The sequence below is a fragment of the Pipistrellus hanaki genome (genome assembly GCF_964339955.1).
Source record: "Pipistrellus hanaki genome assembly, chromosome: 5".
NCBI lineage: Eukaryota > Metazoa > Chordata > Mammalia > Chiroptera > Vespertilionidae > Pipistrellus > Pipistrellus hanaki.
The window spans coordinates 12,421,930-12,446,933 of record NC_140507.1 but is presented as its reverse complement, the minus strand read 5'-3'; the positions used below and the strand labels follow the sequence as shown (position 1 = coordinate 12,446,933).

At 41.3% G+C, this 25,004-nt stretch overlaps 2 protein-coding genes across 9 annotated transcripts in view; one reads left to right on the top strand and one right to left on the bottom strand.

Moving 5' to 3' along the window:
* The window catches only part of TTC1 (tetratricopeptide repeat domain 1), a 29,501-nt gene extending 22,115 nt beyond the window's left edge, over positions 1 to 7,386 (top strand). For all 3 annotated transcript variants that reach the window (XM_084884136.1, XM_084884137.1, XM_084884138.1), the window contains exons 7-8: positions 2,284 to 2,338; positions 6,796 to 7,386. In XM_084884136.1, the coding sequence (XP_084740262.1) occupies positions 2,284 to 2,338; positions 6,796 to 6,929 (189 nt within the window). In that variant the 3' untranslated portion in view covers positions 6,930 to 7,386. The remainder of the gene's footprint in view (positions 1 to 2,283; positions 2,339 to 6,795) is intronic.
* Positions 7,387 to 14,141: 6,755 nt separating this feature from the next.
* The window catches only part of PWWP2A (PWWP domain containing 2A), a 34,936-nt gene continuing 24,073 nt past the window's right edge, over positions 14,142 to 25,004 (bottom strand). For 3 of the 6 annotated variants that reach the window (XM_084884108.1, XM_084884105.1, XM_084884103.1), the window contains 4 exons: positions 22,492 to 22,597; positions 21,634 to 21,817; positions 16,315 to 16,406; positions 14,142 to 16,152 (listed from right to left, as the gene is read on the bottom strand). Coding sequence is in view for 2 of the 6 variants with exons in the window: in XM_084884106.1 (XP_084740232.1) it covers positions 16,139 to 16,152; positions 18,371 to 18,490 (134 nt within the window). In the remaining 4 variants the exon portion in view is untranslated. Of the gene's footprint in view, positions 16,153 to 16,314; positions 16,407 to 18,370; positions 18,491 to 21,633; positions 21,818 to 22,491; positions 22,598 to 25,004 lie in introns of all 6 variants that reach the window. The other 3 variants (XM_084884104.1, XM_084884107.1, XM_084884106.1) reach the window with 2 other exon arrangements.

Here is a 25,004-nt window from a genome sequence, read left to right as displayed (position 1 = left end):
GAGGAAGGAAGAGCAAGAGAAACATCAGTGATAAAGAATCATTGATCAGCTGCCTTCTGCATGATCCACACTGGGGATCAAGCCCCCAGGTTTTCTGACTAGGAATCATACTGTGACTTCCTGGTTCATAGGTCAACACTCAATCACTGAACCACGCTGGCTGGGCTAATTTTCATGTCAGTTGTAAATTAGCTAAACGTTACTGCTTCCCCACTTTAAAAATAACTCCGGTTTGTACTTTACCTTTAAAACCACTCTGGCTGAGACCGGTTTGGCTCAATGGATAGAGCGTCGGCTTGGGGACTGAAGGGTGTGCAAGAGGCAGCTGATTGATGACTCTCTCTCATCGATGTTTCTGGCTCTCTGGCTCTCTCCCTTACTCTCTGTACAAAATCAATAAAATATATAAAAAATAATAGTAATAAAATAAAAATAAAAACCACTCTGATTGTCTCTAATGCATAGAGCAGCAGCATATATTCTAAAGGATGTACTACTGAATTGGATGTGCACATGTTATTACCCCATAATAATGGGTGTTCAAATCAATTTGAGAAACCTGACTTCAACTTTTGAATTTGAGAAACTTGCCACCTCACTGCCACCCTCTGCAGAGAGCCGTTCGGGTGGAGAGGCCTGTCTTGCACCCCTGCACGCCTGGGAGAGCATGGGCCAGCAGACAGGAGGTGGGGATCTACAGACATGTTTTGTTTAAGCCAGCTTTTTGTTTGTTTTTAATTGAGGCCACTTGCCAATATTGAAAAACGGGAAGATTTGATTAGATAAAAATCAAAGCATACTCTTCTTGAAAATAAATAGGAAGTCCTGGCCAGTGTGGCTCGGTGGCTGAGCATTGACCTATGAACCAGAAGGTCATAGTTCCATGCCTGTCGGCACATGCCTGGGCTGTGGGCTCGATCCCCAGTGGGGAGGGTGCAGGAGGCAGCCGGTTGATGATTCTCTCTCATCATTGATGTTTCTATCTCTTCCTCTTCCTTCCTCTATGACATCAATAAAAGCATATTTTTTAAAAATTGGAAGATGTGGACATAGCTGGTTCTTGAACACCTGCATGCGCCATCTGGCTGGAGCTCTCCCATCCCACTGCTTGCCCCCCTGCTCCATACTGCCTTCTGCCGATTCCTTCCCTTGTTTCTATTTCCTGTCTGCCCTGCTCTGCAGAATTTCCCACCTCTCTTGGAATGATTATTCTACTGAGCAACCTGAGAAATGTTGACTGATCTTTTTGCATTAATATCCTAGGTGGTGTGAGTTTTGTTTTGCTCTGTTTTTATACATACTTCCTTCCATAATAACATTCTCTTATTTATCTAGAAATGGAGTAATGGGAGACAGCCTGGTTTGGATAATTAAAATACATAAGCAATTTGAAACCATTGTTCTTTATTTGACTTTTAACATATCTCTGAATGGTGGTAAGATCAACTAACTTTGACATGGGGAAACGTAATACTTAAAACCTTGGCCAAATTCTTGGTAGCCTTTATCCTTGTCATATTAGTTTTAAGCCTTCTGTGAAAGGAAGCCTTTTATGCTAGTAGTTATATGCATAAAGAATTTATTTTTAATTCTTATAATAGAGTTATTACTGGAATCCCAGAGTACTTGGGGCCAATTACAGAGCTAAAAGGGACCAAAAGAGACTCTAACCCAGATCAGTGGTTCTCCGTTAGGAATGATCTGGTTCCCAGGGACATTTGGCCGTGTCTGGAGACATCATGACTGGAATGGTACTATTGACGTCTTAAGTGGCAGGCCAGGGTTGCTCTCCACATCCCACAGTGCACAAGACAACCCCCGTAACAAAGAATGTCCTAGTCCAAAATGCCAATAGTGCCAAGGTAGAAAACATCCATTATCAAACGGATTTTCTCAGTAAATTAGATTCTATAAAGAAAGGACTTCAAGGTAAAAAATATATAAATGAGCAAAAAAAATTAAATATCACCCATAATCCCAACACCTAAGTATACATACCATTGTAAAATTCTGGCAGGTATTCTTTCAGACACATTTTTGTGTATATGTTTGGTCACCACATCTTTATTGAGGTTTTTCTTGTGCCACTATTGCCAAGAACTGGATGTAGAGCAGTGAGCTAAATAAAACTATCTTCATGTGGCTCACCCACAAAGACTTGTTTTTTTGTTTAATATCACATATCTGTATTTTATCTCACATTCACATTTGTTTTTGTTTCTCAAATTCAAAATAAAGCTGAGGGATCTTTTACCAGCCCCGGTTTCTCCTCTTTTCCCGCAGAGATTACCTAAGCAAATTGAAGAACGAAATGAAAGAATGAAGGAAGAGATGTTAGGTAAGTTTGCTTCTCCTACTTCTCTTGACCATCAGTATCTGGGAAGCACAGGTCCCAGGGACAGCAGTATTTTTATTCAAGGGAAACACAACAGTTTGAAACGACTTCTGGGCCTTTCATTTGTTGTGGGCGGCAGTTCCGTGGGGCTAGTGAGCTCTTAGCTGTTTCACTCCAGGAGGGGCACTGGTTTACAGAGGGGTCAGCTTCTCAAAACCCAAACTGCTGTTTATTTTTCTTGGACATTTTCCCTGCCTAAAAGAATGCAAACACAGTTCCCAACCTGGGATACCAACAACCTGCACTTCAGATCATGAGTGTCATGAAAATAGTGGTGTTTTTTCACTGAGTGAACAGCCTAAGGCTTTCAGTTCATTAGGATGCTGTCGCTACCCGCCAGTACCATGACAGAATCAATGGAATTTCAGTTTTGAAAATGCATTGAGTCTCTCTGAGGAGACGTGAGAAGGTAGGGATTTAGGAGTAAACGGGGAGGTGGAGGAAGGCTGTGAGTGGAGGGTAGGGCAAATGGATTCTTTTGATCCATGTTTTAGTTACTTCTCTTGTTTGCCAGAGTATTTTATAGTTGGATTCAGAGAAACCCCTCTCATGCAGCAGTATGCTCGGCATATTCTGCTTATAACCTGATGTTTCCCTACTCAAGATCGAGTATAAGGTCTTCCTTAGGAATAGTTCCTAAATCTGTCACGTAACTTACATTTAATATATTGCAGTCACATGTGCCTAAAGAAAACCACTTTTACAATAAATTGAACTTGGCCTTTTATGAGCTGTAAGTGTCGGGATCCAGAGAAAGAACAAATTTCCCCATGGTTCACTCTGATAGGAGAGCTAACCCATTAGCCCAGGCAATCCACAGCCCTCCGACCCTGCTGGCTGGACACGGGCTCCAGGGGGAGCTGCTTCAGACTACAATTTCTAGAGCCTTCCCCAGTTTTTCCCCAAAAGGCTCTTTCTCTAATTCACTTATTTAATTAAACTTTTACACCATATTTGAGCAGAAAAGTTATTTTAGAGATACTCTTTAAAAAAAAAAAAAGTGTTTCTCGCCTAACAATGATGCTTTATTTTTGCCAAAAATAAATAAATAAAAATCTATGTGCATTTAGCTGAGCTAGACTTCCTGCTGAAAGAGATGGCTTTATGGACGACCACATTGGACATAGGAAAGACGACAAGGCAGTGCTCTCCAGGCTTTGTGCAAAACGTAAAGGAATGAGTGCACACTGAGCCTGATTGTGTCGTCGGTGGCAGCTGGCATCAAAACTTCCCTCTGTCCCCGTCACTGTAAATTCTGATGAGCCCTGTCTCCATGGCTTTGGGTTTTACTTATATTTTCCCCTCCATGTGAAATATTCAGTTGAATTAATTCCTTCAGTTGCTTCTGTAATGAAATCTGCCATCTTAAGCAATTTAAGTTCTTGGTAAGTAATAGTTTGTTGTTACATGTGAATGGATTAATAGCTGGATTCTTTTTTCGTCAGGAATGTCAGGGTCATGAATAAAGTATTGCTTGTGGGTGTTACCTGCCATGGAAGAGCCTGGAGGGGAGAAATGACTGTACGGACTGAGCCCCACAAGAGCTGTCTAGTGTTCTCCCCTCCTTGTTACGAGTGTCGTGGCTGATCGTGTGCCATGAGATCCTTGGAGGGTGGTCATCCTGAGTGCAAAATAGTGTCACTTCCTTAAAAGTGGAGCAAGCTTTTGCCATAGAGTTGGCACAATTTTTTGTGCGAGTTTCTGTAGCTTTTGCTGGAGCGCTGGTAGTTAAAGATTTAAAAAACTGCTCAGTGTTAGGAAGTTATGTGGTTATTGAACAAAATGAGCATTTTGGGGGTTTTCTTTTCTCTCTGTGACTTGACTTTCTTTTGTTAGAAGACCTATATACCCCCTCCTTAGGGGGAAAAATCCTGATTGAAATTCGGAATGGGTAAACATGCTCTGCCCTCCCTTCCAAGCCTGTCTCTTATAAATGTCATCAGAACAGGAGTGGGGATCTGGTGGCCTCAGCCCCAGTGCCACAGTCTTTGCTGAGCACAGGACAATCCGATTGGCTTCCTATTTGAGGAAAGTGGTCACAACGGGAGTGTTTGCTATTGTCCCTTTCTCAGGGCAGATTAACCTCAGGGCCACGAAAGGCAGGGAATCTGAGGTCTGAAGGAGCTCAGACGTGGGGTCAGTGATGTGGTGAGGTGGAAATAGGTGTCCTGGCCAGAGCTCCCCAAAGCCAGGCCTAGTGAAGGTGCCAGGTTTGCCTCAGGGGTAATAAGGAAACCTAACTGATGACTGCCCGGGTGGCGGAGTGGGGGTGGAATTTGGCCACCAGTGAAAGTGTGGCACATAGGCCAGTTTGGCAAGTGATCCTGCCTTAGGCACAAAGTAGCTGCCTTTTTTCTGAGTGTCCAACCTGCCTCTAAGCAGCAGGAAAATTCTGTGGGTGATTGTGCATCTCTTTAGGAGCATGATCGTCACTGAAGGTGCTTCTCTGCCATCATCTTAAACAGCAAAAGGTGAACTTTTCAGATGCTAGAAACTTGTTGGTCCATCCAGAAAGTTTTGTGCTGTTGCCTAGTGTTCCACTGGCCCTACTCTGGATTCTGAGTTGCTTTACCCAACATCGTAGACATTCAGATGTTTGGTCAGTGAATAAATGGCCTCTTTCCCACAATGCGGCACTGCCTTTCTGTCAGCCACTCCAGCCTCTCCTCTCTGGTTCATTCTTTACTTTGTCACAGCACTAACAACCCCAAAGCTCAGCACTTAAACCATCAGTGGCCTTCCCTATGACACGAGAACCACAGACGCTGGGCCTGGCTTGTGGAACCTAAACCTGATGCCATGCACCCTCTCCCCTCACTTTCCGCCCACGGACACACTGCTCACTCCTGCCTCCCTGAGGAGGGGCCTGCAGTGCCCCCTCCACCCAGGTAGTGGCCCTGGACAGGGGTTCCTCCAAGTGGAACTGCCCTTCTGAGACTCTCAGTACGCATGCTCACTCACTGTCAGAGGAGCCGCCGATTATGCCAGCAGGGACATTTTATTTCGCTCCTTAAAATATTCATTTCCTCCCTCTCCTCAACGCCAAGACAGACTGCCCAAGTTCTGGGTGACACTTTCCTAAGGATGCCCCATCTGTCTCTGCTTGTTGTGGTCCCCATCCCTGTGTTTCTCTGCCAAGACCATGCTCTGTGCCACCCCCTGTGTGCAGGGAGAGTTCCACACCAGTGATGCTCCTTAAAGAGAAGCACTGAGCATGTGTTCCAGGTTTGTGTGGGAAGCCTGCCTGGAGAATGGTTGCCCTGCGTTCCTGGAGCTTTCTCAGAATGTGGTGAGCTTCAGAGGGATAGATCTTAGAATGAAACCAAAGTTCTTTCCATGAGTTATTAGTACAGGCCTGGACATTTGAAGGGCAGGCATCTTTATGTTCTTTACCTGGGCTTTACTTCAAGAGGGGAGGCCTCAGAGGGGCAAAGCTGCTAACAGGGATAAGGTGGGAGGACCCTGTGCCTCTGGTGATTGGGGTTTCTTTCCCTCTTACCCCCATTCTCATCTCCATTGGAAGCAGACCTGCAAGAAAAATTAAGAACAGTTTTAGAAAGGATTGAAACTGTTTTCTCACTCATCCTAGCCAATATTTTCTAACACTCCTGGTTTCAAATATTCCATCCCTTTGCCCCATAAATCTCTAAGAATCTCTCAAATGTTCTAGAAATTCCCTCAACTATTGATATACAAACTCCATAACTTCCTTGTATGTAGAATCAGCATAAAATCCCTTGGTTACACCATGTGTCTCAGTTCTGGCTTTAGGACAGGAAGTCACTGGTAGTTGATAAAGCCTAGAACTTGGGGAGAGAAGGCTGGACTGTTGAGGTTGACAGGTTTGTGCAAATGAGCGAGATCACCCCTTCCCCGGTAGGCGATGAGTTTGGTGTGGAATCCAGGTGAGGCCTTCTGTGGAAAAGTAGGAGGCTGTTGATTTTGAAATTGTAGAAATCTGCTAAGTGGAATTAGCTTCAGCAGATGGCTGCTGCTGTTTCTTAGAGAACAGACATGGAGAGGCCTGTGTCCCACCGCCAGGCAGTGGGGATTGGCAGGGTGCCCTTGTTTACCTGGGAGCAGGTGATCTGGCCACCACTCACCCCAGAGTCTATGTCCTTCGATGGGTCTGGCCAGTTTGGACAGGAAGCTTTGCTGTCCCAGGAGCCAGCTGGGCTCCCTCCCGCTCATGTACACGCAGCTTCCAGGGTGGACGGCATTGAAGTGACTGCACTTCGGGGGGGGCACGGACACGACTGAGGCTTCACCATTTTAAAAGCAGGAGTTTTATAACTACCAAGAGATGCTCTTTATATTTTGTAATAAGGCAAGCTCAATGGGGACTTCCTGCTTCTGTTCTTTCCCCATATTTATTTGCGTTTTTTGCTTTTACATTGCAGGTAAACTAAAAGATCTTGGGAACTTGGTTCTCCGACCATTTGGACTCTCCACAGAAAATTTTCAGATCAAACAGGATTCCTCTACTGGCTCCTACTCTATCAATTTTGTTCAAAATCCAAATAACAACAGATAACAGAGATAACAGTAACTTTTAAAGCTGGCTAGTAAATTGTGTGCTGCTTGCTGGTAGCAAGGGGAAAGGCCCTGCCAATGTTTACGTTCTAAAAGCATCTTATCTCAGAGAGGCCATCCAGTAGACCCCAGTGCACCTCTCCTTGTGTGTGATGATCAGGGTGAAGTGTATCCTGATGTAACGAGCCCAATTTGATTTCCATTTTAAGTTGGTGTCTGTGCAGCTGTTGTCCTTTGTTGTGTCCAGGAGGAGCCTTAAGGCTGACCTCCTGAGCCAGACAAACATACAAGCCCAGATGCCTGCTCTCCTGGACCGAGCAAACCTGCTGGTCAGAGACTGCCCAGACATGACTGACGGGGGTCCTGCCTCCTGCCCCCCTCCCAATCACACGCACTGCCCAGGCTGCCCGGCGTGGACTCCTGGTTTCCTCTGCGGTAATAAATGCTTTCTGTGACAAGTCTGAGCCTGTGCATTTTGTCCTCATGACAGCTGAAGCAGAAGGCTTCTCTCTGGCTCTGGGAGCAGTGTTCAGTTCATTGTTTCTGGACTCCACAGATTTGCCTGAAGTCTTAGTTGTCACCTTGAGGATGACCTTGGAAAAAGTTGGCCATTCTACCATGTACTTGACTTCAGAAACCACCTCAAGCTTTGGCCCTCCCCAAGTTTGCACAGATGTTATAAAATCACTTTTTTGACCAAGCATGTCTTATTTTCAACTTAAAATAGCTTCATTCAGGAATATGTGAGTGCCAGAATAAAATATTCTTTTAGACTACATGAACCCAGAGGTTTCAAAGGTAGGTGTTTATTTGGGTTTTTATTTATTAGTTGATGCTGGTGAAAGCTTCCAGTTTTGCTGGTTTGTGACAAAGGCAGTGCCGTGTTTCATCTCAGAAATGAAGTGCATGTATAACTAACTGACATGCAGTATTCTCATTCCCAAGTTAAGAATTGTGCTCGCTCTTTGATCTCTTCTCAAAACCCTTTAGGCTATTGCTTTATGGATAGTTAGCAGAATTATGCGCAGTATTGACTTTGCTAAGCTTATATCCCAGATTGAAAAGAAATTCTCCATAGAATTTACTATGGGAGAGGGAGAAAGAGCATTGTTGCTAATTTTGCTTTATTCTTTTATGGTAAATTTTCCCCAAAAGGTGTGAGAAATCCTGCGTGTGTAGGGAAACGTAAAACTGGTGGTGCAGCATCAGTGGCAAGTGCTTCTTGTGTGGCCATGTCAGGCTGGAGTCGTTCTCAGAACCCTTTCCACTCAAAAACATTTAAAGAATATTTTGGCTCGTGTGGATTGTCTCTGTTGATATGTATGTTAGAATTTAAATACATTTCTTATTAACATAAATATTCCTAGAAAAATATCTTCCAAAACAAAGCACATTTTAGTAAGAGGGGCATTCTACATATTTGCAAATCTCTTTAACATGAGACATGATAGATTATCATATTGTCACAGTATCACATCCTGCAGTCTGGAAAATTCTGCATTGCTCATGACAGAATGGTGGTGAAAAAAGGGAGATAATCCCATATTACTATGAAAATATTATGGATTCTATTTTGCTTAGACTTTGAGTTCAATGGCTGAGACTAAGCAAAGGTTGGGATTGAGATTCCTGAAGGACTAGCTGAGCTCCAAGGAATAGGAATCTTGTTTGCCTAGAAACAGTCCTGGTGAAGACACTACCCTTCCTGCAGGGTGTAGTGGTGTTGCTTTTTTACGCTCCCCCTCCCCCCACCTTCTTGAAATCATACAGGACCCACATTAAATGCCTCTAGTGAGTGGGCCATGTATATGGAAAGAAATGAAGTTTGCTTAAGCCTAGAGGTTTTTATGTACCACCGTTATTTCTCTACTTCCAGAATCTTGGGGAAAAGGTAGATTCAAACACTTTAAAGGTTCTTCTATGGCCAAATGTTTTCAAACTGTTGAAAAGTAGATATTAGAGTAAGAAAGGAAGGTGGCCTATTTGCCTTGTTGCTAAAGTATGATTTAAAGTTCAGTGATGCCTTCCTCCAACCAAAACAAGTATGCCAAAATTTACTTTTAAGGTAATCACACTGTGACATTGTATGTATTTTATTCCAATGCTGTTGGTCAAAATTTGGATCTCCTTCTAGAGTATTTTTGGAGGCTCGAAGACATGTTTTGTTTTAACCTATCTGCTTCCATGAATAGACCACGAGCTCCTAGAAGGTAGGGGTCATATTTACATTCAAAATAGCACAGCTGCTCTACTAGAAACTTATAGTCTGAAAGGACATTGCTCAATAAGTGGTCTATGTGAACTCACTACAGAGTGTTCATTCTGTGCTCTTTATTCAGTACCTGTTTTAAAATGTCTCCTTTGCTGCTAACAAATATGTTATCTCAAGATAAGTAGCAACTAGTTATTCTCAAAATTTTAAAACTAGCAAGTTATTCAAATATCAGCTTAGGTTTATGTGCTACTAGTCACCTCCCAGAGAATGTGGTGGGATGTAGTGAGACAACCTGCTGTCTTGACCTCATCAGAGCAGAGTTCAGCTTCTGCAGGATTTTGTTTGCATATAGGTGTGCAGTTCTGACCACTTTGGAGGGCTCAGCTAGGATTTCTCAATAGTGAATTCAGTAATCGCAGCTTAACTTGTATGCATGCATACAAACAAAACCAGTGGACAGTAATGGGGGTAAGGGCTTGGACTTGGGAGTGGCTGGGGAGAAATCAATGGGGGGGAGAGAGGAAGGAGGCTCATGTAATACAGTGGTGCCTCGCACAGCGAACGCTGCACACAACGAACTTCATTTCATGATTCATACAACGAACTTCGTTTCACACAACGAAGTCGCCCGAGCTTCCACGACTGCTTCGCCCGAGCTTCCACGATTGCTGCCGATGTATTGCATCCTTCCGCGCAGGCACTGCAGGCAGTCGTTAGTCACTGCGCTTAACTTAAGCACGTATCGCGGCAATCGTTCATTACGAATTAAATCACGCACGTATCACGGCAGTCGTCCTTTTAAGTTAAACTCAATATTTTTTTTATATCATGGCTTCTAAAAAAATTGTTTTTAGATGTATCTAAATAAAAATAACAAAAAATTTATCTTTTTTTATGTCATCTTAGCATATTTTATGCTACAGAACGAATCATTTTTTTTAACATGTATTGTTATGGGAAAACGCGTTTCACATAACGAACTTTTCGCATAACAAACTTGCTCCTGGAACGAATTAAGTTCGTTGTGTGAGGCGCCACTGTACTTTAAACAATAAAATATTTAAAAAATGTTTGTAAAGAAAGCCCCTTAGTGAGCCCATCCTGTGTAGCCACATAGAATGTCTTCACATATTGACTGTTCAAACTGGCTTATAAGCATATCTTCTGATTTTTAAACTTCGCACCTTAGATATTTGTAAGGATTTGTCTTGACTTTCAAAAATCCCCAACTTGTCCTCCAGTGTCAGCTTCCCCACTTTCTCCTAGATCACATTTACATTGAATCTCATGCCCTCTATGTCTGCACTCTCTCTTCATCACCTCTCCAACTTTCATGGAGCAGCTTTTCCATCCACTGGAGCCTCTGTACAAGGCTTATGGGAAAGTGGAACTGTTCCTACAATTTCACACCAGCTGGTGGTTTCTGTAGTTGTCTTCACATCTTGGGTCTGAAATTCTGTTCTTGAAATCCAGCCTCTTTCTAGAACCAACTTTCTGCATGTGTTTCCCTTCCATCACAAGCAGTGCATCTGGGTTATTTCTATCCTCTTACTCCATGAACCCCACCCCCCAATGTCCAGTGGTTTTACGTTATTGTACTTATAGGAATAGACTGTCACTCTGGGTGAGGATATGGAGTCCAGGGAGTGGCTGAACCTACTAGCTAATGACCTGAACATCACAGCCCTGGGACCACATCTGAGCTTCAGTAAAATAACGAGCCCTCACACTTTGGACCATCAGATTGCTCAGGTATTGTCAAAGTCACAAAGTTTTGTTTAATCCATAAATGCCAAGTGTATTTCTAATATTTTTGTGTAGTTGAAGTAGGGCACAGCTCCCAGGAAATGTTGCTAGGCCTGGGGATTAGTGTGGTGTGCCTCTGGTGTCTGAGCTGACCTTAGATGATTGCTGAACACCTTCAAACAGATCATAAGCTAAAATCCAGGCAGATTCAGGAAGAGCAGACCTGGACTTTTTCAGTGCATTTTACTATTTGATTAGATCCAGGGGAACAGGCAGCAGGTGTTAAATGTAAACCTGACTAAAGCCTGCACCCCCGCTCCCCCCCCCTGGAAAGCAGATCTATAAATCCTGTCCTTTATAAACTGGCTTAGCCAAACTTCAACTCCCTTAAGCTTGCCCCTGCAGTGAAGGGAAAGCCTAGAGCTGCAGCGGTCTCATGGGTGCAGCCTGGGAACCTGCAGCCAAAGTGGCTGCCAGCCCGGCTGCCATTCATGTTTTTTGTGACCACTTCCCGTCTCGCCTCCCTAACTCATCCCTCCCCGACTTCTCTAACACACCCCTCAGTCTATGTTGTGTACTTGGTACATATCTGCCACCTTAGAAAAACCTCCTTGGAGAAATTTGAGCAACTTATCTTTCAGGCTGCCCTCTCAGCACCACAAAAGTCACAGGCTGTCCTCCTGTCATCTAAATGCTTTAAAAAAGGAAACGTGTGCACATTCTACCAGAAGTGACTGGAAAACCTGTTCCTTCAGGGAACTGCACAATTAAAGCTGTACAGAGGAGGGAGGCAGTCATTTCCAGGCACTTCCTGTGTTGGGTGAAAGCTGCCGAGCCTACACTAGACTGATAATAGGAAATGGATGACTTGCTACTAGCCAGCCGAAGTCGAGTGGTAAAAAATAGCCACAGAGCATATAACTGCCCCTTCAAGGGGCAAACTAGTTATAAAAGTAGGTTATGAAAATTAGTGACTATATTTCAAAGCATCAGAAATTTCAGCCTTCCTGGCTACTAGCTGATTGAAGCTAGGGATTGTTATCCTGCTGTACCTCTGAAAGTGAAATGTTCCACAACAAAAATACTGTTTTCTTCTCATTTTCCAACCCTCTGGCATCCACCATCTAGGTATAGGTTCCGTCACACAGGTTCTGTCAGCCAGAGCTAGAAGTAAGGTGCCCCACCTTTTTCCTTTCACTCCAGGGGAAACTGGAAGCTCACGGTTCCTTTCCCCTTAGCTAAAAGCAGGGCTTGCTGCCCCCCTGCCAAGGAAGCCCATCGCTCAGTCTGTGGCTGTGACTCAGTCCCAGCTACGCGTTTCTGGCTGGCTAAGAAACATGGCCTCTCTCAATGGGAACTCCTATCGGGCACTGGGCTGCTAAGCTCAGGTATCACGACAGATGAAGACAAGACTTGTCGGGTGATTTGATGGTCCCAAAATAGAAAGCTATTTGCCTCACGAAGTCAACTGGAAGGAAAGGTCTGATAACTGGCTCGGGCTGTGTAGCACTTGTATTGGACTCTGCCGTTGGCGGTGTTGGCATCAAAGGCTGGAGCTACAGCGACAGCTACAGCTTCTGCTGTAAAAGCTTTTCCAGCCCACAGGCGTGAAAGCAGCTGCATTTAAACACGTGAGGGACTGCCTGTCACTGCCTTCTGTTAGGTGGTCTCTTTCTGAAGGCCAGCTATGCTCTGCTGGGGCCAGACACATTAGTCTCCCTCCACCTCATCTCGCTGGACACGCTGCTGATCCAGTTCTTCAGAGCACAGGGTTCTGCTTTGACTTAGGATCCACATGAGTCAGGGGCTGAGCTTAGAATTCAAAAACACAAGATTGTAGAACATTTTGCTCAAGGAAAGATTCCTTTGTCTCCCATGTTTTGGGCCTTGGCTAAGTAGAAACTGAAGGGCTTGAGTGAGACACTTCTTTTCTACACCCCGTTCTGGCCAGCGCGGCCAGGCCTGGTTCTTCTGTCAGGAAGATAGAACTAAGATTAGAACCCATGTCATCTTTCTCTTAATATCACCAGTGTTAGAAGCTTCTTCTCACATGCCTCACGAGGGAATGAAAGGGCTGACCCAGAAGTGTTCTTACGGACAATGTCCTAGCCTCTGTGTTTGGCCAGCTCTTCCTTCCTCTGGCACAGTTTTCCTAAGTTGTGTCTTCTTTCAGTCCAGGTTCATTACCTTCTTGATATCTAAGCAAAGGAGTTGTTAGGCCATGAAATTTCATTGTGAATAAGCAGAAATTTGGCAAGACACTCATCACTAGAGAAAAGTATGCTTTAAAAACACAGCATGCTCCATCTGAGTACTGAGGGAGGAATCATCACTTGAAAGAGAAAAATGAACTATAAAAGCAGTAAAACGGCTTCTAGCCACAGTGACATGCCCAGGGAGGTGCCGATACAGTCCACACATGATTCCTGGGCACGAATATGAACTTATATTTCCTCATCTGAAGACAACACCCAAAGATCTAAGTGTATCCATGGGTTGCATCCCTCATTCCCTGTATTTTGTAGGACTTGTGTCTGTAAACATACTGGCACATGTCATGACACCATTAGGTGGATACCATGGTAAGGAGGTAGGAGGAAGAGGTCTCGGGTAGGCCTTCCAGATACTGAGCTCATGGCTTATTTACCTTCCCTGCTTCTCTCTAGCTCTCTTATCATTAATGAGAAACTTGAGGAAGAAAAGATATTACCAGATTCCAGTGGCCTCCTTTCTACACTCATTTAGATAAGCTGAAATGGGAGAATGTTTGCAATTAAAGACTCCATGTATACTCTGGAAAAACTGGCAGCCTTCCAAAGGATTGCTTTACACAAATGGAAAAAACACACACACTGACCTAAGTTTTTGGGTCAGTGCTGAAAAACTTCAATTGTCTGTTAAGTTTTAAGAGGCTACTTTTTCCCTGACAGCTGAGTGTTTCTGATCAAACACTTGACCTCACTTTCACATTGGATGTGCTGGGCTTTTAAAGAAGCAACCAATTATCCATAAGGGCAGGACTCCTTTAAACCACCAACCAACCCACCAGCAGATATTTGTTTCCATCATTCACATTGCTCCAGGCTTAGACATAAAGAAGCCCCGTAAAATCCTCCCAGTGACTAAAGACTTACAGGCTCTCCTAAGGAAGCGATGCTCCTTAAAACAGCTCCACAACTAGTGGTTGAATTTCAACAGTGAGTAAAAAATAACCTTTAAAACCTGACTTCTATAAAGTAAATAGTTTATAAATAAATTTTTAAAAATATCAGACTTTATTGGATGTTACACAACATTCTTTTAACATTTATGTCTCAGCATACTTTAGATGAGAAACAAAGTTGTCATTCAAGTCTACAAAATGAAATAGGCTTCTGAAGATTTGAAATACAAAGGTAGCATGAAGCATAGCTTAAATATTAAGCAACTAAAGCAATGAAAGTGAAATAGCAACATGGTATGTCCTAGATTTTAAATACCACCAAGTTTTGTTTTTTTTAAATGAAAATCTGGTTTGTAACAAAACACCTTTTGAGAATTTATGAGAAAAAAAAGTAGATCCTTAAAGCCTGATCTCTCAAATTTTTTTTTTTTTTTTTTTTTTTTTTGCCTTTTATCATTTCCATCACTCTGCACAAATAATGCTAAAGCTTACTTAAAACTCTTGATTATACAACTCACATGGCAGGAGTTGTCTAGTTCTGGAAGGGAGTCTGGAAGGTACTGCTGGTGGTCATACAGCTAAGACAAGATGGGCAGAGAGTCTGGTGCCACTGAGGCCTGTAATCTTGGACTCCCTGCTGGCATAGTTCCTGAGCTTTTTCAGATTTCATCATATGAATAATGACTTCATGATAAATACTTTTCCAAAAAGACAATTTTAGAATTCAATCACAACTTTTTTACTTACAGTGTAATTACGATTTGCATTAAACTCACAGAAACAAGAGTGCCTACCTTTTCTTCTTTGAGTTGTGAAACAAGTCCTTAGGTATATTAAATGTTCTAAAACTCCCCCCAGAACCTTTTATTAATCCTGAGTGTGGAGTTAATAATTCCAAACCTAAACAGTAAGATTATGTAAAGTTTGAACACTTAAGCCAAATGCTTAGTTATGCTGCTTTAAGTGAATTGTTTTTTGGCTTTTTTGTTTTTTAAGTAATCAATAAGGATTATCTTTCTGGTTTAAAAAATAAATTGGTATTGCCACTAAAAAAGTTCAGTTTTTATTATTATTGAAAGTACGGCACCATCAAATATAAAATACCTTAAAAATGTAGCACTAACAGGTCAATCTGGTTATCTCCGCTCATTAAAAAAGAAAAAGGTTTCTTTTTATAATACGTATTTTCCAAAGATAAGAATTCATGAACAGCCTGACACCATCTTTCTGCTGCTAGTTCCCCATGGATAAGCCACACCTGACACCTGTGAGAATTTCTTGCACTGACACAGGAGGAGCAGCTCTCTGGGGGGAGAGCACCACATCAGAATTTAGACTTTTCACCTTTTGGGATCTAAATAAAATCAGTAATGATAGGAAGAGTAAACGCCTTTCCAGCTCAGATTTCAGGACTAGCTCTCAGAGTATACGTCACTCTGAGATCAACACTAGCCGATCTACTCTGACTCAGAATTTAGAAGAATGGGATTATGAAAATGTACACAAAATGTTAAATACTGGTGGCAAATAAAGACATCTTAATATGTATTAAGGAAATACAGCCCTGCTTTATCAAAGAAAGAAACCTCCAAATTTTCGGGGTGGGGGTACCTTGCCATCCTTTTAGGATAATATTAATCTTTCCTGTCGTTCCCAGGGGCGCCCTGAAGGGAAACACTGGCCTCAGCATGTGACCACTGGTTCCACAGGCGAGTCATTTTAGAAATACCTTTGCTCATATCTGAACTGAGTAACATAAACCTTGGGAAAAGAACAAAGTTTTAGTATGAAAGATAATTCAACATTTCTGCCATCATCCCATGCCTTTTAGGTCTGTCCACTTTTCTCCTCAACTCATGCATAATTTATTGCAAAAGTTTGTTTTAGAAAACATTCCCCCTAATACCTTTTCTTCGGTTTTATATAGCACAATTTACAGGTGCCCTTTAGAGACTGTTGGTTTTAACCACTGCCTGAACATTTACTTCTTATGCAGCTTTAAAAATCTGTCTCCAATTTCATTCAGTCCTGGTGCTCTGGTGTTCTCTGTGTCATTGTGGTACAGGTCCATGAAACCAGCAGCCTGCTAATGTCTTTGTGCTGAAATATAGTAAAGAAAAGGAAGAAAATGTAGTTAAGCACAAATAATTATATAAGAAAAGTGATGTCCTTGTTTAATTAAGTCCTATATAGATGGAGATCACAACTGATTTTTTATTTTAAATCAGTTAAATTTGACCAATTTTTGAGAAAACAACTTACTGCCACTCTAAACCAGCAGAAGCATTCGTGTTCTTTCCAACAGAAATAAAATGGTTGTCCTCTTCACATTGCCAATCTGCACTGGAAAATTTCTGAAGAAGGAACGGTAGCTTTGTTCTTTACACCGCCATTCACAGTTACAACACGAAGCGTTGTGAGCCAGCTTAGCTGCTGTGCACTGCGGTGAAGCACCAACAGCCTGGCTTTAGCACAGGCTACCTACAGACTTTAGAACCATGTATCTACAAAACCTGGCTCTGTCAGAATCCGCTGCAGATCACACTGTCCACGCATGTGCAAAGCGCAAAAAAAAAGAGTGAGGGGTGACTCCCCAGAGGTAGACACGAACATCAGAGACATCAAGAGCACCATTTTGTCCTAGAAGACAACTTGTGCACACTGGTTAGACTGACCAGTCCTCCTACAAAAAGCAGGACTCTGAACAGAACATTAGGAAGGACAAGGCTTATGAAAATTACTACCCAATACCGTGACCAGAATGCCTAACATGCCAACCCGCCTTTAATAGCAGAAGTGGAAAAAAACCACTGAAATCCTCTACAATCCCCAGTACCAATGAGAATTTGACTTGCAAAAGAGGTGATCTGTGGAGAGAACAATGAGTTTTTTGGTCAAATGTATTTTTAAACCAAAGATGTGATATTTTCAGTAGGATAACAGACAAAACAAATACAGAATGCAAAAAGAAAAGGAAACTCTCCATTCTTCCCAGTATTTAACTTCCAAACATTTCACAGGCACCTTTCCCACTCTTTACTAGAACTCTTTTTCTATGTTAATTTCCAATGGTTGCCATGCTTCCTTCATTTACGGGATTAAAGCCTATAAATAAATTCCACCGGGCATTCTATCTTCCTAAACAATGAAAAATTACTTCTAGCCATAAACACAGCACACAACAGAGTGGAAGGTGAGTGTAGTCCTTGTTTCTGAAGGACCAGATGATTAACACAATTTCACATTTAGCTAAGAGCAGTGATTATTTTCTAAGACTAAGATATTAGTTTAATATTAGTATAATTGCTAATATAATACTAATAAATATTTAGAATTATACTAATATAATACTCAGAACTTTGGTAGTAAATATCCTTTTTATATATTTAAGGAGAAAAATAGTAACTAGCCAATCCCATGTACATTTCCATTTCCTATTTACAACTGTCAATAGTTGGCTTCAATCTGAGTGAGGCCTATTCAAGTTGGCAGGAAAGTCAAGAATTGTAGCAGATCTTACTATTCATATGAGGTGCAAAAAAAAACAAAGATGCTATTCCCTCAAGAGATCATTTTAAGGGTAGCTGCTACCCCTATACTGGTAAGAATCCATAATTTCCCAACCTCAACCTCTGATCCAAAATATGCCATTCTACCCAGCGCAAATTACAGCTTATGCAGTGATACAGCCCAATGAATAGCCTTTATTCAGAAAAACAAAATCGCAAATTCAAAAGCAGCACAATGGAATCCCTAAACCTTTCCTCCTGTTTAAGAGCCCAAAATAAGCCTTTCGAGCATTACCCAAGGTTTTCATAAATGTGCTTAAGTAGATTACAACTACATTGCCACACTCTTACCACCCACTGAGTTGTAAATGATAGTTTTGAGATTAACTAATATATGTAAGTATATGACTACGAAGTTAAGAGTAATGAATTTAAAGGTGACAAATAAAGGTTGAGATAGTGAAAAGATAAAGGAATCCACTATTTGACCATCCAGAGAGGCTCGGTTGCTATTTGGCATAAATCTATAATCTGACACCCAACTTCTATCACCATAGGAAAAATTCCTCTCAATTCCTGGAAGCTCGAAGGAGACTGGCTCTACTTTTTAGCACAGCAGGTAATACGAAATGAAAAGTTAATATGACTCATTAAAACGATCACCTACATGAGGGATACGCAGCTACCAATGAAGGCTAAGGAAAAAGAACTAATGAATCCATTTACAGCTAGCCTCATCTACTTTGGAAATGGTCAAGTGATGACATGGTGCCCTCTTCACTCTGTGGCAGGGCTGAACACAGACAGACCTGCCCGTCTCACTGTTAACGTCAATGCTCCCGGTCTGAATCCACAGTGGTCTGTCAGACACTGTAAGGGAGCAGCAGGGTTCGCCACTGTCTGATGTAATAGCTGCCATTTGTTGAGACCTATGGTAGAAAAAACCAAGTTAACAAAAGTAGAGAAGTCATTTGAGTTCGAAAAAAATTAAAAATATGATCAAAATTCAGTTGAATTTTCAATATTTATTCTACATAACTTACTGGCTTCACAAATGTGAAGCTTTGGTTCTAAACCAAGGAAAACTGACGAGGTGTGTACACACCAGCCCTGGCCAGGTGAGGGCTCTCCGGCCCAAGACAATTCAGCAGCAAACTGCCTTCAGGTGCACCGAGAAGCTGCCCTCCAATGCTAACTAGCACTTACTGTTCCTGACAAAACTTGTACTAGCCTCGTATTGGCATAGTCCTGATCTTAGCATTCAACAAGGGCTGGAGTCTCCATACCTTCCACATTACAACATTAATGAGACCCTGTTTTGCAGAATGACCAAAACGTGCCTAAACCCCCTTCTCCTTTAATGCCAATGACCATTTGTGCATACTATTCAGGGACCTGAATCAATGACTCAGTATCTGCTTAAAACAAGTTTAACAAGATAAGCTTTCTCACTTAGGCATTCCGAACAGAGACTTCAAATACTAAGCCTAATTCAAATAAAAAATTGCTATTTCAAGCCTTATTTTTTAAACATATTTGCTTGTCTGCTTAATTCCCTACTTTAAGTATTAACAGATCATTTATCAAATTACTATAGTTAACTCTGGGGTCATTGAGTTAGAGAATGTTTGGTCCTTACAATATTTTTTAAATGCTAAGTTAAACGAGAAGCATGTCAAAACTTTTAAAAAGGCTTTTCTGACATTGAAAAGGATAAATTTCATACACCTGATCTATAAACATAATTCTGAATTTTAATGGAGAACAATTTCCTTTAATGAGGCTTAACAATGAGATTATTTTTACCCTTTTGTTCACAGGAAAACTTAAATATACTACTATAGCCCAACAGCAGTCACATCAAGAAGAAAAGGAATCTGAATGCACAAGAGCATTTCTTTTCAACCTCTCCCTCCATAAGTAACACCTTTTAGGCCTGAACAATCATTCCAAAGAACCTTCTTTTCCATTCTAGGCAAAACAATCTGCATCAAAGAACTACCATCCTTTCCTGTGCATTGCTTCCACACACACACCCCACCACCACCACCACACACACACACACACACACACACACACACACACACACACACACGCTTTTGTGCGAATGTTGAAGATGAAGTTTTCCCTCCCTCGGTGCTTTTGGGGTCTCAAGGTTCTTCTTTAGATACTGACCACACCTACAAGATCCATTAGAAAAAGCCAGGGAGCCCTGACTGTGATACAGGAAATGGAGGGACACCCTCCTGAAAGCCATTTCAGGGGAATTACTTACTTTGTTCATTAAGTCAAAGCTTACATGCAACAATGTAAGGCAACGGTTCCTGGGAGGCGGCAGAGATGTAAAAGGACAACTCAGAACAGGGTAAGGAAGCACTCAGTCTCCTTTCTGGAGTGCATGAAAGAAGGAAGCAGAGAAGGTCACACTCTTAGAGCAAAGCCCAGAATGAAAAGCTAAAGAATTAAGATTACATACATGCACCTATCATCTTGCTGAACACTCAACATGAATTTTCTCTTAATACAATGTAATATGCTTCAACATGAACAAACAGATAAAAGCAACAATACAATAAGACATTCTGGCTTCTAGCCTTAGTATTTTTCTAACCAGAACATTAGAGGAGTCACATCTAGATGTGCTACTCCCAGCCAGATTTCCTGCTAAAAGCTAAATTGTGAAGGAAAATCACAGTTTTGTAATCAGCATCTCAAAAACGAGCCATGAGTAAAAACTACTACAGAGAGAATGTGGCCACAGATCAAGACCTTGGAATGTGGAGTATTTCCCTCCTAGAAAAGGGAAATGGCTCCTACTCAATCATACAAATAGCAATAAAAAATGAAGGGGGGGTGGGGAGATGAGAGGAAACGTTCAAATTAATGTCCACTTTTCACCATTCCGCAAAGTATTAAATAATGAAACACCAGGGTCCCAGGGGAACACAGCATCTGTGCAAACCAACTAGTTTACACTACTCGGTGCCGACGAGGGTAGCTTTGTGGTCCTAATACTTTTGGAAACCTCTCTTAGGAGGACCTCTACTCCGCTGGGCCCCACCTGCTCACTACAGCCTCTGAAAGGATGTGGGAAATGCTAGGCTTCTGAAAATGGTGACTAGACCTTAGTACACATTAGTGTCTTCCTCACTCACAAATAGACCATCATCTCTGCTATGGCAGGCCCTGTGCTTGGTATGAAAGAGGAGAAAACAGCGAGTAACAGACTCCTTGGATTTATGTGACCCGTAAATGAATGGGGCAAGTGCTGAAATGTTAATGCACTTCTCCCTTCACCATAAGTCCCATGACCTCCAACCCAGCTGCCCTCCACATGCCTGCTGGAAATAATTCATACCTACGTATAGATATTTGTGGATGATCACATTATGATTATTATTTTCATATAATGTTGCTATAACATTTTTTTTTCAGTTATATTCAGTATGTTGAGGGATATTAAAAGCTACCTGAGCTCTATCTGGTGTTTCTCAATGGTGTCAGTCCAAGCACCAAAAGGTGTCAGGTTCAATTCTCAGTCAAAGGCAATTACCTGGGATGCAGGTTTGAACCCTACCCCAGTCAGGGTGCGTACAATGCGCGCAGGAGGCAACTAATCAATGCGTTTCTCACATGTGATTTTTCTTTCTCCCCCTTCCTCCCTCCCTTTTGCTCTCTCTAAAAATCAATGGAAAAAAATATCCTCAGTTGAAGATTAACAAAAAAAACTACCCGAAAGAAATTTTTATCCCATGCACAGCAAGTGGTGGTTGTGGTAATGATAGCAAGTATTTATATAGGTCTTCTACCAGGCACTTTATTGGTCTAATGAGGAATTACATTAGGAGGAAGTACTATTATTTTCCCTGTTTCACACACGATGACATTGAGTACCCTGCCTAAGATTACACAGCTTGTGACAGACCCAAGGCAGCCTTTGCATCTAGGAAATCTGGCTCGAGACTGTACTTCCAACTGTGCGCCTGGAAAGTGGATGTGATTGCCTTTCATCAATAAAAGCCTGATGTCAAGCACCCCCGGCGCCAAAATGTTAATGAACACTCAGACTCACCTGCATCGGTCAGTTATACGGTCATAACTACCCATTTCCATCTATTACACTCACAGGATGACCCTCATATTTCTACAACATTCTCCCCAAGCAACGTTCTTCTGGGTTTTACCGAGAAGGGTGTGAGGGATTGCTCCTTCTGGACTGTTCAAAAGCTTTTGGGTGAACCTCTGTGTGGAGGGAACTGAGGGACACAGGATTACAAAATTATCTTAAATATTCTTTTTAAAAAGCCCTGGCTAAAGCTTGATATGCATTATAATTATAAGTTTTTTAGTTTATATAAAAGGGGGGGGGGGGGGAATGATAACAGCCTAACACTTTAGCTATGGAATGTCTTGTTTTCCTTCTAAAGACTGACTACAGGATAGAAAAAAAGTTTTAAATCATGATCTCTGGTCAAGACTCAGATATCTAAGCGAAACCAGTTTGGCTCAGTGGATACAGCATCGGTCTGCGGACTGAAAGGTCCCAGGTTTGATTCCGGTCAAGGGCATGTACATTGGTTGTGGGCTCATCCCCGGTAGGGGGTGTGCAGGAGGCGGCTAGTCGATGTTTCATCGACGTTTCTAGCTCTCTCTCCCTATCCCTTCCTCTCTGTTGAAAATTATATTTTTTTTTTAAAAAAAAAGGCTCAACTGTCTCATTCTTATGACACAAAGAAAATTGAAAAAAATACTTAATTCATGTTTAAACTAAGTTTTAAGACCAGGCATTTTTAAACTAGCCTGTTATCAACGTCAGTTTTTAAAAAAAAAAAACTTTTATAAGTAAGTGTCCAACAGAATAAGGCCTATAAGTCAGACAACATATATTACAAACATCTCATTCAGTTGGAAAATGAGAATTTTGACTCACAAATTCAGTATTTTGATAAATCCTGATACCATTTGAGTCTATAGATTCTTCTTTTACTTTACACCTCCCTGAAGCCAATCTTTAATTTGTGCCAGAACATAGGAATCTATAAGAAAAAAATTCAAGTTTGGCCATTAGTTTTTTCAGAGATTAATCGGATGCATGAAAATTTTATTCAATTCATCCCAAGATGGACTTAAAGATATAATATAAAAATTAGTGTTTCCTACCAAAGTGTGGTACACAAGATCTTAGAATTGTGTTCTAATTCTCTGTCTCAGACACGTAAGTTTTCCATTAGTTTTACTGACATAAAAAAAAAAAAAATTAAAGTGCACAAATTTGAAAATATGAGGCAATTATGATGGTATGTAAAATTAAGTTTTGGAAACTAATGTAATTAACAAATCGTTTCCATATTCATAAAGGTGTCCAAGCCCAGCCAATGTGGCTCAGTGGTTGAGCATCGACCTATGAACCAGGAGGTATAGTTCAATTCCCGGTAGGGGCACATGCGTAGGTTGCAGGCTGGATCCCGTGTGGGTCTTGCAGGAGGCAGCCAATCAATGAGTCTCTCACATCGATGTTTCTGTTTCTCTCCACCCCCCCCCTTCCTCTCTGAAATCAATAAAAATCTTTTTTTTTTAAGTGTCAAAAACAATATTTTGTCAGTGAGAGAGGATGGTTTTCATCTAAAAACCTACTCTTAAGAGTAATGGATAAATGCAATCCCACTAATTCACCTAAAAAGAGTTGAACTGTTTATCTTCTGATCTGTGTCAACTATCCATGATAAAGACACCAAGACATCCTGGAAAACTAAAAATATATTGACCACCTAGATGTCCAACTTTAAACTTACTATTCTTTCATTTAAAATGGCATAACAAGAAAAAAAAAAGGAGACATATTTACTATTATATGTAATAGTTTAAATACAAAAAAAATTAAAAATAAATAAAATTAAATGGTATAATATTAATTGCTAAAGCTTTCATTTTCTTTATTCACTTTGTTGAAGAAATACAGTAATTGCACACAGACTATAGATAAAGAATATGAAGAGCCTATTAAGTCAGAGCTAGGCAAAATTAATGCAGCTTAGCTGATTTTGATTTTTTCCATTGATTTTTTTCAGAGTGGAGGGGAAGGGAAGAGACAGAGAAACATCTATGTGTCTCTCAAATCGATTGGTTGCTTCCTGCACCTGTCCTGACGGGCCAGAAATCAAGCCTGAAACCAAAGTAAATGCCCTTAAGCAAAATCGAACCCACAACTCCTCAGTCCACAGGCCAATGATTTAACCACTGAGCCAAAGCAGCCAGGGCAGCTTAGCAGTTTTATTTTCTCCTAGCAAAGCATGGATGACACCAGCCTCTTGTTCTATTTCTGAATTCCCTATCAGGCATTTCAATAGCAACCATATTAATACAATCCTAAAGCAAACCCTGAATTTCCCACGCTTAAAAAAAAAAGTCTTCACTGTCCTACAAATTCCCTATTGGAGGCCATCATCTGGCCCAATCAAAATAACATTCTGAATCAAAATATTAACTTTTCTAGAAATTTGCCAGTCTCTGCTATGACCATTTAACAAAAGTGAACTAATGCAGAATGATAGAAAAAAATCACAATTTAAAAAGCTAATTTTAGATCCAAATTAAAGGTTTCTTAAAGTATTTCCAAATCCCAATTCAGTTATCCTATATAAAGGATGTATAATGTAAATGTGTATCTTTCCTTCCACAAAACCAATATGAAGTACAACCTCAGAGAGGTGGCAACTCAGAATTTTTTAAATTAGAAACTCGCCCACTAAAATATACTTGATTTAACAGTTCCATATTCTTTGTCTGTAGTTCTTTATATCTATAGTCCTGTCTATTCTACTTAGTACTAATCTAAAATTACTATTTATACATTTTCCCATCAAAACCACATCAGGACACATTATCAAACCATGAAAACGGACTTCAGATTAGTGAATTCTACTTTACTTCATTTAGATATCTGTTTCTAATTCTCTAAATAGGTTGAACAGATATTCTTTCCAAATGAAGTCAGCTTTCTGGCCTATAAATCCTAGAAAACTAAAAAGGAAAAAAACTCTTGACGCTAAATTTTGGAGCATTTCTAGAAATAATTTCATCTTTGGCTTTTACATCTCTTATCCTGGTTTAGCCGTTTTTACTCAGACCACTGCAGATCTGGCCCGCTCCTAGTTCTCTCTCTACAAGGAGAAAAACTACCCATTTGGTAACCTCCTTACAAGTAAATGTCTCATTTTAACAAGTGGAAAGAAAAAGGGGTTGCAATCACCCAATTCTACTCCTATCTCCATCTACAAATCTAACTGCTTAAGAAATTTCTATTTGCCGAGACCGGTTTGGCTCAATGGATAGAGCGTCGGCTTGGGGACTGAAGGGTCCCGGGTTCGATTCCGGTCAAGGGCATGTACCTTGGTTGCGGGCACATCCCCAGTAGGGGGTGTGCAAGAGGCAGCTGATCGATGA